The sequence below is a fragment of the Mesoplodon mirus genome (genome assembly GCF_964341445.2).
Source record: "Mesoplodon mirus genome assembly, chromosome: 10".
Lineage (NCBI taxonomy): Eukaryota > Metazoa > Chordata > Mammalia > Artiodactyla > Ziphiidae > Mesoplodon > Mesoplodon mirus.
Window position 1 is genome coordinate 71,335,828 of NC_138986.1, and position 13,514 is coordinate 71,349,341.

General features: G+C 38.5%; 1 protein-coding gene across 1 annotated transcript in view; it reads right to left on the reverse strand.

The window, feature by feature from the left end:
- Positions 1–13,514, reverse strand: part of LOC309811198 (cytochrome b5 reductase 4-like) — a gene marked incomplete at its 5' end in the record, with an annotated part of 38,436 nt that overhangs the window by 3,837 nt on the left and 21,085 nt on the right. The window contains 4 exon segments of the mRNA XM_082633788.1: positions 7,801–7,887; positions 8,193–8,343; positions 11,823–11,892; positions 12,110–12,192. Coding sequence (XP_082489914.1) covers positions 7,801–7,887; positions 8,193–8,343; positions 11,823–11,892; positions 12,110–12,192 — 391 coding nt within the window.

Genomic DNA, 13,514 nt, shown 5'->3' on the forward strand with positions numbered 1-13,514 from the left:
GCTACAGAACCCGTCCCAGCTCTCACCAGCCCCAGCCTCTAGGGCTTATAGGTCCATCTGTGGATCAAGGTGGGAAAACTATATGCTCTCTTACAATTCTAATATTCTGATTTTATATTTAAAAACCCAACAGAGATGTGCTTTATTTCTTGCCTTCAAGGTTCCCATTTCACTTTAGCAGCAATAGGAATCCACCCTATACAAAACAGTACCCCAAATACTCTCTTTCACTAGCATTTTTTCCTTCCCAGCACTTATCATTAAGATAGCGTTACGTAATTCTGGAATGTGATGTTTGTTTGCTGCTCCGTGAGGCCAGAGTCCTGGCCTGTCTTGTTCATACTGTATCCAGGCCTGGCTTGAGACAAGTGTGCAAAAAATACTTGATGAATGAATAAAGGAATTTATTTAACAAGAAGTCATATTGGTTAAAAATAAACACTATACTCAGAAGAACAAAGCCATACGCTGGCATCTATGAAATTACATATAAAAATGTATGTGAATTTGTAAGGGCATTTTTCTGAGAAGAAGTTCTATAACCTTTCATCAGATTATCAAAGGGGACCCAAAAGCAGCTGTGGAACCACTATCTTAAGACATTTCTAATTATGCATAGAAAATGCAATAAAATATAGCAACTGCCTTGTTAAATTACAAATAAAAGATAGTCTTCTCTGCCTCTATTTCCAATCAGCCTGTCACTGGAATAAACTGCTAAGATATATAAATCAATACTGGCGTCCTTTGTCATCTGAATAAAAATCTTAATTTTCCTTTAGTGAGATGCTTTAAAAAGAAAAAAGAAAAAAAAATGCGTAATCAGTGGCATGCTTTCTGCAGGCATCTACTAAGGGGTGAAAAATAACTGTGATCCTTACATAAATGGTATAAATTCCTCATGTATTTTGTATTTATTCACATATTGGTCCCCTGGGGATAACTTTGGGTCTCTCAATGGAAAAAGTGACCAGGTGGTATGGATGCAATTTTCAGGGGATTGTAAGGAGGATGCTCTCCTGTTTCTCTTCTCCTTCACAGCCCTGGAAAAGAGCTTTCACTGGAGCGGGAGCAATCCCAAGGTAAGACTCAAGAATACATGAATGAAGGACTTCTTATACCATATCAGGATACAGATGGTTACTGTGGATGGTTGCTTCTGAATTTTTCTGAAGGGCAACTTATTGTCTGAAGCATTTATAGCCTTGAGGCATGAGGGGATGCACTGGCAAATGTCCTGAAACTCCTTTCTGCCCTACGATTTCAGAAGTGCCAGAAAGGACTGGGACTCTTGAAAAGGTTACCTGAAAATAAATTTTGAGAATCCATAAAGTGCAAAGCAACATGAAAGAGAGAGAGAGAGAGAGAGAGAGAGACAGAGAGAGACAGAGAGAGAGACAGAGAGGCCAGTTTCTGATGAATGTCTATGAGGTCTAAATGTCAATGGAAGTAAACAAGCTTGTCCAAAAAAAATTACTTTAAAGTAGGCTGATAAATGACCTGAGATAAAAAAAATCTTGAAATATAAACGTATGCATTCAGTCTAAACCATACAGAGAGCCTGAAGTCATTCAACAACGTATTCCCTCCTCCTCCAGGCAATCAGCTTCCCAGACCCACTCCCTCCTATTTCTTACACATACATATCCCTGCCTTCCCATTTTTACTGCCACAACTCCAGGTCTGGCCCTTCTACCTCTTGTCTAAGAGGCTGCTCTAATAAGCTTACCCTCATCTATCTGGCATATCCTTGTTACACTAGTTTTCCTAAAAACCCAGATCCAATCTCACAACTTCTTTGCTAAAGCTTCAGTGGCTTGTCACTGCCCACAAAGTAGTATTTCAGAGCATTTGGGGTCCCAGCTTTTCCTGGTTTCTCTAGCTAAAGAAAAACACTAGAATCTGCAGAAAAACTTGCTATTTGCTCATGGGAAAAACAGCTCACAAAATAAACAGCTAGGGGTTAAAAATATTTCTCAAAACGAATCTGATTAAACACTTGTGCTCCTCCAAATGTTAGCGGTCGTCCATGAAAGCAAAAGGCTAACCTGTCAAATAAGTTTGGGACTACTGGGTTAAAAGAAGTTAAATAGATTTGTTTAGAATTTCTCAAAGCCTTGAATATGCTAAGTTCATATTAAACTTCAAGAAGATAACAGAATATACATTATTTCTCAAACTTATTTAATCACAGAGCCCTTTAGGGGGAACACATGAATATTTCAAGGAACACATTCCAAGAAACACACCACTGGAACTTCCCTGATGGTGCAGTGGTTAAGAATCTGCCTGCCAATGCAAGGGACATGGGTTCAATCCCTGGACCGGGAAGATCCCACATGCCACGGAGCAACTAAGCCCGTGCGCCACAACTACTGAGCTTGCGCTGTAGAGCCACAAGTGCTGAAGCCCACATGCCCTAGGGCCTGTGTGCTGCAACTACTGAGCCTGCGCGCTGCAACTACCGAAGCCCACACGCCTACAACCCATGCTCCGCAACAAGAGAAGCCACCGCAATGAGAAGCCCACGCACCACAATGAAGAGTAGCCTCCAATCGCCACAACTAGAGAAAGGTCACACACAGCAACGAAGACCCAAGGCAGCCAAAACAAAAATAATTTTTAAAAAAACCCCAAAAACATTGGGAACTGTATTCAATACCTTGTAATAACCTATAATGGAAAATAATCTAAAAAATATATATCTGAATCAATTTGCTGTTCATCTGTAACTAACACAGTATTGTAAATCAACTATACTTCAATTAAAAAACCCCAAAAAACACCACCCCTGGAGGAACATCTGGGAGGAACAGAGAGTGGTATAGGGTCCAGATTAGGGGCCTACATATCTGATTGCCTCACAGGCTGGGGCAAAAGAAAGGCGTTCAAGCATCTTGTTTAACTTACTTGTGCTTCTGGAATCACTGGATTTTGCAGTCTTAAATGGGGCTTACACATTGCCGGTCCCCAAATTGACATCAGAATATAGAAAAACTACCTTTCGAGAGGTTATTGTCAAAATGGATCAATAGGCCTTGGTACACTTTGACTAGTGATTCTTCTGGTGAATCTTTATCCTGAATAGTTAGAGAGGTACAGAAAAAAAAATTTTTTTTTTCTGTGTTCTAAGAAATCTTTGCCCACCCCTTAACTATAGAGATACTCTGTTTTCTTCTAGAAGTTTTATAATTTTACGTTTTTTGTTTAGGTCTTAATCTATCTGGAATTAATTAGTTTTGTTTTGTTTTTGTTTTTACTGTCAACTTTAGTTTTTTCATGATACAAATTTTTATTATTTTTATTTAAAAAAATTTTATTGGAGTATAGTTGATCCACAATGCCCTGTTAGTTTCAGGCGTACAGCAAAAATTTGTACCCACTATGTCAAACAGTAGAGTGTTGGTTAAACAAATTATGGTATGAACTCAATGACCAAATACAGTGCAGCTATTAAAAATCATGGTGTAGTGTGAGTTTTCCCAACTAGCAGCACTGGCAGTTTGGGCAGGATAATTCTTTGCTGTCCTGTGCTGTCTTGTGCACTGGAGGCTCTTAACAGTCTCTACCCACGAGGTGCCAGGGGAACCCCTTCCATCAGTTGTTATGATCAAAAACGTATCGAGACATAAACGTCCCCTAGGGTGTCAGGGTGTTGGGCGGGGAGAAACAGAATCACTCCAGGTCGAGAGCCACAGGTTGAAAGTATTCTATACATAGAATACACAAAATTCACTAAAAATGTAGTTATAAAAAATATAGTCAGTATGGCCACATTATTTAAAAATGCAAAACAAAAATGTGTGCATTTAAGTGTATAAGTGCATGCGTGCATGTATGTATGTGTGTGTCTGTGAGAGACAGAGGGAGAGAAAGAGAGAGAAAGAGAATGGAAAGATACAAACCATAATGTTGCTCCTTGGATGGTAAGATTATGGGTGATCTTTTCCCTTATATATTTTTCTATACAAATATGTATTAATTTTATAAACGGGGAAAATCAGCAAATCATCAAATTCTACTATTTATAGAAAAGAATATGCTACTAACTTTACTAAAATAAGTTTATTATCTTCAAACATGACTGCTTTGACAGGGAAGGAAAATACTTATTATATTTATATATTACAAAATGCCATCCAGAAGTCAATCTCACTGTCAAACTGTCCTGCACTTCAAAAAGAATTCTGCAAAAGCAGAGAACTCAGAGCGGGTGCATTCTACTGGGGGAGAGGGAAGTACCAGAGTGTAAGACTGAGTCAACCAGGCCTCATAACACTGCTCAGTAGTCGAGACAGAGATAAGTGAAATTTAATTTGGATTTCAGTTTACATAGTAATTAGCTACACCTGCTGCTGTACATATTTACCTTCTACTGGAGTTAACAGTCAAGTGTAATAAAATATTTGGATAAAATTCAGGCAAGCTAACTTTTATTTTCCGTTGAAATTTTATGCTTAATGACATGAAAAGTGAATTGAAACAGAAACATCCTAAAAGAGTACAAATGGTCTACCTATTTTCGGCAATTCTGTTAAGTTTAGCAACATGGGAAAATGAAGAGATCCATTCCCTGGATTGCATGAGAAGATAAGCCAACACAATATCCTGTTCCCTGTTATCCCCCCATACAGGCACCTGGGAGACACTCACAGGAAATTCATGAGTAAATGAATGTTACAAATATGCTAATTCTGGACGAGGCACCCACATCCGCTATCTCATGGCCCCCACTTCCAAACAACCCTATGATGGAGATATTGATGTCCCTGTTCTACAGATGGAAAAATTGAAGCTCCGTCAGATCAAGTGACTTGCCCCAGGTCACAGGTTAATAAGTTTCCATCATACAGTGTTTCAAAGAATTTCCTTTGCTAACTGTATTATTTGGATAAACTCTGAAGACAAGCACAGCATGCTTGCTGAAAATAAAAATATTAGATAATACATCAGTCTCAGTATACATTTTTCCTATCCCTCCTTGTTCCCCAAAGGAATGAATGGAAAGCTGTGTCCTAATCCTACAGAGCGTAAGGTATTTCATTTGTTTTAACTATAGAACTTATTGTTTTTAATAGTCACAATCCAATAATAATTTAACCAAGGAGATGTGTTCAAGTTTCACATTCTGCCATCAGAAACTTTAGTACTAAAATGAGTAGTGACATAGGAGAGTCAAGATGTAGGAAAGGGTGGTTTAACAGATAAAAAAAATTAAGCCTTACATGTTAACTAAATGACAGATGTGACAAATTAAAACTACCTTATATTAAATTTGAACTTGCACTTTCCTTCTATGTATGGGACTCAACAATTATCCTCTGAATGAACAGTACTACACAGCCATCAGTAAACCTTTAAGGCTAGGTTTCTCCTCTATCTGCATAAAACCTGAGAATATGGAGGGTTCCTGACAAATGTTCCAAAGCCACACAAGGCCTCTGTGTTTCCCACTGAGGGTCTGACCCCAAGGCCTTTGTGTTTTCCAGTGAGAGTCTGACCCCGAGTCTCCAGGGGGGCACAGATTATCCAAAGCTGGAAGTCAGTGCCAGTAGAGAGCCCCCAGCAAGGAGAGTGTACCTCCAGAAAGTGGAAGGAAAGGGAGGGAACAGAGAGTGCACAGTAGTGGGAGCAGGCGGGTGAGAGCCGGGAGAGAGAGAGAGAGCAGAAGAGAGAGGATAAAGGCCGGCCAGAGGCAAACACTCACTTCACCCAGCAAACTGGAGGTCTCACTCACTTAGAGCCAGTCATCCAGAAGTGAAAAAAAAAGGGACCTTTCCTCATCCTCAAGCCTGCAGCCTATGCAATTCCATCAACCCAAATTATGTGGACCAAGCAAGACAAAACAAAACACACAGGGGACGTTGTTAAAAGCACTTCATGTTCAGAAGCTGTCAACACATGCCTTTTTACCAATTCTTTCTTTTTAAAAAAATTTTTTTTAAACTTTTTATTTTATATTGGAGTATAGTTGATTAACAACATTGTGTTAGTTTCAGGTGTAAAACAAAGTGATTCAGTTATACATATACACATTACTTCTTATGTCGAGTTTAACATCAATGGATAGACTAAGAGCACAATGTCTGTTAGCTGAAATAATAGTAAATGAATTTTTCTTGTACAAGCAAACTATCTTGAAGAATACCATGTCCCCAAACTGCCAGAAATACTTTTTTTTTTTAAACCTAGCTAAAAAAGTGTAGCTATGTTTGCTTAAAGTCTTTTAAATGCTTGTTTAGGAAACAGGCGCTCAAACAGTCAATACAAGAACACATGTATACAGAGGTCGTTCATAACAGCAGCCCAAATATCTGAGTCAGGGCTTCACAATTTCCAAGCATTTACACTATCTTCTCTAGTCCTCACAACAGGCTTATGAAGTAAATAGGAAAGATGTCATTATTCTATTTTGGAAATAAAGGGACAGGCCCACAGAGCTATGTAATTTTTGAATACAGTTTCAAGCTAGTAAAGGGTAGACTGAAAACCAGAATTTAGGTCTTTAGGCTTTTTGATAAATGCTGCTTCCGGTTTTCCACTTTGAAAATTAGTGAAAAAGACGCTTGAAAAACCCGGGAATTTCTACTTCTTTAAATTATGCCCTAAATTGACGTGCAACTACTTAAGTATAGTACATATTCTTAGGTTATGTTTTAAGTATGTAAGAAAACACATCGATAATTAAATTCAGGTCGTCCTTCATTTGTGCAAATTATTTACTAAAAGAGAAAGGGGGAAGGATGGGAGACAACAGAGAGGAAAAGACTAGAAGGAACCACGGCATCACCTTAGTGAGGATGTTCAGAAAATATTCAGAAGAACCTGGAGCCCCTGGGACAGCTGGATTTCTGAGGTCTTTAACTTTTAAAATGTCTAGAACTTTATCTCCACCATATTGTCATAAACATAAATACTTATGTCAGATATTTTGTATGATTTATGAAGTTCTGCAATTCTTAGAAACAGTTTTTAATGATTACAAAAATGCTTCAGAAATATGACAGCTTGTCCAATTCGTTCTTCTTCTGAAAATTTTGTCTTGAATTTCCAACTGCTTTCATATCTCTTTAGGAGTGATGGGGCATATGCGTGGTTAAATTATCTCACTTCCTTTGACTGTCCTAGTGCTCTTTTTTCAATGAAACAAATTGCTGCCTTGCTGTCCTTGCTGCCTCGTTTTACCACTGAATTCAGCCTGACTCAGACTTTTTTCTATTACCTATACCAGCATGTCCCAAACTGTGTACTGAGGACCACTAGTGATATTTAATACGTGTTAATGTAAATGAACAAAAATGAAGAGAATCTTGCTAAACAATGCAGAAGGAATCCCCTTCTTGGAAAGTCACAGTGGACATTGGCACAGTAAAGGCTCTAAGGAATCCTGCAGTAAAAAAACATGTTTACTTTTGCTTAACCTATCTCACCAGATTTATTTGATCTGTCCCCATTATAACAAGAAAATCTTGAATTACCAAATTGGCTACACTGGATCATTTTCAATGAAACCTAACTCAGTATAAACAACATAACATAACCATAAAGCCCAGTATATATTTTATTGATACATATTTGATGTCACATTGACCTTATGAAACTATTTCTTTGGGGGAGGTATACTAACATTACTTAACATTACTTACATTTAGTTGTTTTTTTTTTTTTAAAGAGAATTAGTGATTATTTTTGTTTGAAGGAGTTTCCTGGTCAGTTAAAAACTCCAACCAAAGGAGGCAGGGTAGCAACTGACTAAACCTGTATGAATATTTAAAAACAGAGCTAATACCACTTTTATACCTTTTATCCTTAAATGTTAATTTCTCCAGTTGGCTTCTCCAAATTATGTCATCCTCTGTTTTATTGAAGAACATCAGCTTCACTTTCCTTAAAAGAAAAAACAACAACTCAAAAAGTACTATTTCAACTATAGAATTAAAAATATGCATGAATGGAAAGTCTAAAAGTGAACTAGCATGAATGTTTTTTTAGTGCCAACTAGGTAACCAGAAATATCAAAAATAAAGGAATCAAGTAAATAAAACAGTTTGGAATGGAGGAAGAAGAGTGAGAAATGACGACTGAGGGATAACATGTCTGTTGAGGTCCACTAAGTATTTAATCGATTTAGAATACCTTCTACTAATCTAGCAGTCTTACAAGGGGTAGTGATTAAAGACAAAATGACATACCTGAGACTGGGTATATTAGTCAAAGCATAACTCAGTACTTTAACCATTGGTGTGAAGCCTGTTCCTGCTGCCAATAAAAAGAGATCTTCCAATTCTTGGAATTGGGATATTTTAAAATTGTCCTCGGGATTGCTTACAGAAACATGATCTCCTAAACAATGAAATATACATAAAATCAGGAAAAAGAAAACTGAGACCGTTAACCTAGCTGAATTAAGAACACTAGGAGAAACAGGTTGCATAATTATCAGACTACATCTCAGTTTTTAAGGAATGTAAGGGTTTTCGAGAATACTCATTAGGCTCCCAAGTATGTCATTATACTCAAATTATCATTATAATCAAATTAATAATGAGATTTCATTATACTCATTTCCCAATATTATTTTCCCAGATCAACTAGAGTCTCTAACATACAAACTACTGCCAAATATTTAACTACAAATTATCAATAAAGGCTTGATTGCTAAACTAAAACTAGGCACTTCAAAAGCAGAGTCCGAGTATACCTGTCTTGCACAGGTGGAAAATAGGGTGGAAAATACATATTCACTACTTACATACTGATTTTTTTTTTTTTTTTTTTTATGGTACGCGGGCCTTTCACTGTTGTGGCCTCTTCCGTTGCGGAGCCCAAGCTCCAGACGCGCAAGCTCAGCAGCCATGGCTCACGGGCCCAGCCGCTCCGTGGCATGTGGGATCTTCTTGGACCGGGACATGAACCCGTGTCCCCTGCATCAGCAGGCGGACTCTCAACCACTGCGCCACCAGGGAAGCCCTACATACTGATTCTTAACCACAGTAATAAGCGTAGTAGGAGAGAAAATTGAAATAGAAATGTATTCTAGTATCTTATGTTGTTAGTAAACGTGCTAACTTTGCCTCCATAAAATCTCTGAAAATACCTATCAATTAAAACAAGAGCTGTTCTGCATTTAATTCCCATAAAGACAAAGCAAGATCAGAAACCGTACTTGGGGCATGCTACTTCCAAATTTTCAATCAAAACAGTTGAATAAACCCATTTCTGCTATGCAGTTGATATAATCGCTATGTACCACTCATATAAGAGAACTGTCTTTAGGACATTTCAAAAATTCTCAATGTAACTTTAAAAATACAGAATAAAGCTGACCATATTTTAAAAACAATTTCAAATGCTCTGGCTTATTTTTAAATGTTTGGATGCTCATATTCTTTCCCTTTTTTGTCCATGGCAGGATAGTAAGAATGTAGTAGTAATTGATGAGTTAAACATTAGAAAGTAACAGAAGCTCCTTGTTATAGTTTGAAAGGGACCATAAGATCAGAACATCCTCAGGAAGAAGTCAGCTGGTTGTTTACTAAAGCAGCCTCACAGAATGATATTAACTTGATAACTTTTGTCCACAGTCCAGTCCTTCCAATGTCATAAAATTGATTAGACTCAGGCAAAGACTTGATTGCTAATCAAGTTCACAAGAGATTGAAGCACACATGCCAGAAAGGCAATGGATTTTCAGCCTGACTACCTGCATCTAGTGACCTGAGCATTACATGCCCCATCCAGGGCATTTCATTCCCAGTATTGGAAGACCAAATATTTGGAACATTTGGAAGGGCAAAATAATCATTTAAAAGTTACTTGATGGGGCTTCCCTGGTGACGCAGTGGTTGAGAGTCCACCTGCCGATGCAGGGGACGCAGGTTTGTGCCCTGGTCCGGGAAGATCTCACATGCCGCAGAGTGGCTGGGCCCTTGAGCCATGGCCGCTGAGCCTGTGCGTCCGGAGCCTGTGCTCCACAATGGGAGAGGCCACACCAGTGAGGGGCCCGCGTAGAGCAAAAAAAAAAAAAAAAAAGTTACTTGATGAACATGGAATTGAAACAAAGAAGTGGATAATTTTATAGGGTAGCTCACATAGACCATAATGAGGCTTCACGAGTTATCACTGCTCTCATGAAGACATCTCATTCCCAGTATTGGAAGGGCATCTTCAGGGCATCTCATTCCCAGTACTGGAAGACCAAACCAGGGCATCTCATTCCCAGTATTGGAAGACCAAACATTTGGAAGGGCAAAATAATCATTTAAAAGTTGCTTGATGAACATGGAATTGAAACAAAGAAGTGGATAATTTTATAAGGTAGCTCACATAGGCCATCATGAGACTTCATGAGTTACCACTGCCATGCCAGTGTACAACCCTCTAAGTGGCACCAGTATCTGTGCCATGACTAGTTCCCCTAGATGAAGTTGAAAAAACACTGATCTTGCTATTTTGGCTTTCCTTTCCCATACTCTATGCTGACGCTCCACCCTGCTCTCTGCTACACAATCTCTATGGATAGGTTATAATACCATCAGTTAAGTTTCCAACTGCTATATAACAATCATGTTGTTAGTCCTTCACAAGGTGATATCACCTTCACTGGATCTGTAGGTATTCCAAAATTCTTTAGGTTCACATTTATGTTCAATATTTGGATTTATGTAACCAAAGATGACTCATCACATCTGTTATATGTAGACTGCTGAGCTTAACTTTCAGACAGCAGCAAATTTTCTCTATTTCCAAATTTTAGTGATCTATTTCACTCGATATTACTGCTAATACTGTCTTAAAGGGGAAGAGCTCTTTTATTGTTAGGCAAAAGGCAGTGAAAAGTTGAAGACACAGAAAAAGGAGTAGAAACAGGAAGGGGAGCGGTCTCTAAATATTAGTAGATTTCATTATAGTCCCTTTATTAATTCTTTCAAAGTACTTTTATTGAGAGCCTGTTAGGCGCTAACTGCCTTGCTGGGTATGGAAAATACAAAGATAAGACATATCTATCCTTAAACTCAAAGTCCTGTAAAGAAGGAATATTATTTATTCTTATCCTAGGTCAATGAACAAAGTGTTAGTTACCGAGGGGTTCAGAAGAGGAAGGAGGCTTCATAAAGTAAGTGATATTTTAAAAAAATATTTTTAAAAAGGTACTTGACAGGTAGAGAGAGGCATTCTAAAAAACTCAAGCACCTAAGAATGAGGATGACAAACTTCTGGACGAACTGATTAAGTCCTCTTCATGGCCTGCAAAGACTTGGATGCTTTTTCCAGCTTCACCTCTCACCGTACAAAATACTTGTGCTACTCAGGTAATGGAGACCCATCCAAGGCATCAAAGCTGCAGAGCAACATGATTAAGTCTATCATCAAGGCAGTATGGAAAAAGAACTGGAAAATGCAGATTAATAGAAAGATACCAGGTAGAGGCAACTGAGAGAGACCAATTACAGATTAAGAGAGAAATGATGAAGGCTTGATCTAAGAACGTGGCAGAAGGGATAGAAAAGAAAGATTAAAAAGTCACTGAGAGGTAGACTCAATAAAACTTAGTGACTGACTGGATTGGGAGGGAGAAAGTGGGAAGACGCAGGGATGACTCGAGTCTCCAGATTGGGTCGAGGATGAACAGTGATGCTGCAAATAACAGATGAGGAATATGGAAGCAAGGATAGGTTGGTGGGACTAAGAGAACATGACTTTGGTTGCAGACATGATGAGTTTAAGATATTTGACAGACTCCCACAGGGAAATAACTAAAAGAAAGTGTAACATGTGATCCAATCCAGAACACAATCTAGGTTAAAAAAATGTATACTAACCAATTTGAAGATGATCAAGCTCTAGTGTGAAGAGTCCAGCAGGGTAGATTTTGATCAAAAAGTAGATGTATGGGCTTCCCTGGTGGCGCAGTGGTTGAGAGTCCACCTACCGATGCAGGGGACGTGGGTTCGTGCCCTGGTCTGGGAGGATCCCACATGTTGTGGAGCGGCTGGGCCCATGAGCCATGGCCGCTGAGCCTGCACGTCCGGAGCCTGTGCTCAGCAACGGGAGAGGCCACAACAGTGAGAGGCCCACGTACCACACACACACACAAAATGTAGATGTATTTATTATTGGGAAGAACTGGTTCCTTGAACTCTGAGAATAAGGAATCAGATACAGGTGTATATGGGTTCACAATTTCAGTACCTGGAAAAAGTCACAACAAAGAAATTCAAATCTAAAAATCTAAATGAAGATGAAGCATACAAATTTTATGATGCTATCAGTATATATTTAAAACTGTAGGGCTTCCCTGGTGGCGCAGTGGTTGAGAGTCCGCCTGCCAATGCAGGGGACACAGGTTCGTGCCCTGGTCCGGGAAGATCCCACATGCCGCGGAGTGGCTAGGCCCGTGAGCCATGGTCGCTAAGCCTGCGCGTCCGGAGCCTGTGCTCCGCAATGGGAGAGGCCATAGCAGTGAGAGGCCCGCGTACTGCAAAAAACAAAACAAAACAAACAGACAAAAAAAACTGGACACTTAATGTGAACTTAATTTTATGTTCTATACGTATGTAGTACATGTATATATACCCTAACCCTATGTGTGCTGAGATAATTTTAACAAATCAGTAATCTACCCATAATATAATCTGTTTTTATTAAGCATGGCATAAGGTGATGGGGTTTTATGTTAATAAACTTAGACAACCATCTACACTATCAGCATGTAAGCTTTGTAATAGGCCACAACAAAAATGTCATTAAAAGTTTACACAGAGATGCAAGAAGGTACTTACATAATAATTTTAATTATACACCAAATTTAAAAAATATTTTATTTTATTTAATTAATTAATTAATTTATTTATTTATTTTTGGCCTCACCACACGGCATGGGGGATCTTAGTTCTCCGATCAGGGATCAAACCCGTGCCCCCTGAAGTGGAAGCACGTAGTCTTAACCACTGGACCACCGGGGAAGTCCCCATACACCAAATTTTTAACAATGGATTCCGATGGCCAGTGGGATCATTTGAGTTCCAGGAAGGGAAGAATTTCACTTTTTACTTTCTATATTTTGAATTGTTTTATCAATTTAATATTTTATATATTACTTTGGTAACTGAAAAGAATGTTAATCCAACTACTTCTAAGGCTATAGTAATAAAAACAGGGTAAAATTAATAAGAAGTCATATTTTAGTTAGCCAAATTCCAAAGAAAGAGGAGTCACCACATATTTGAAAGACCAAAATTTTATACATGGTTTCATCACATATACAAAAATTAATCTATGTGTAAATTATAATACATTGACAATAACCACACTGGGGAAGATACCAGCTATTGAATGATAACTTGGCATTAGTGATGATGAAGAGAAAAACTGAACAGCGCCATCATAATAAACCATAGTTACCAAATCCTGGCTGGTAGTCTGTGAGGCTGATTCCTGGAAAGGCTAGGAGTGTTATCTTCTGCAGTTTCAAAAGACTAAGAAGATGTCAGACATGGTAAGAAAGGTACTTA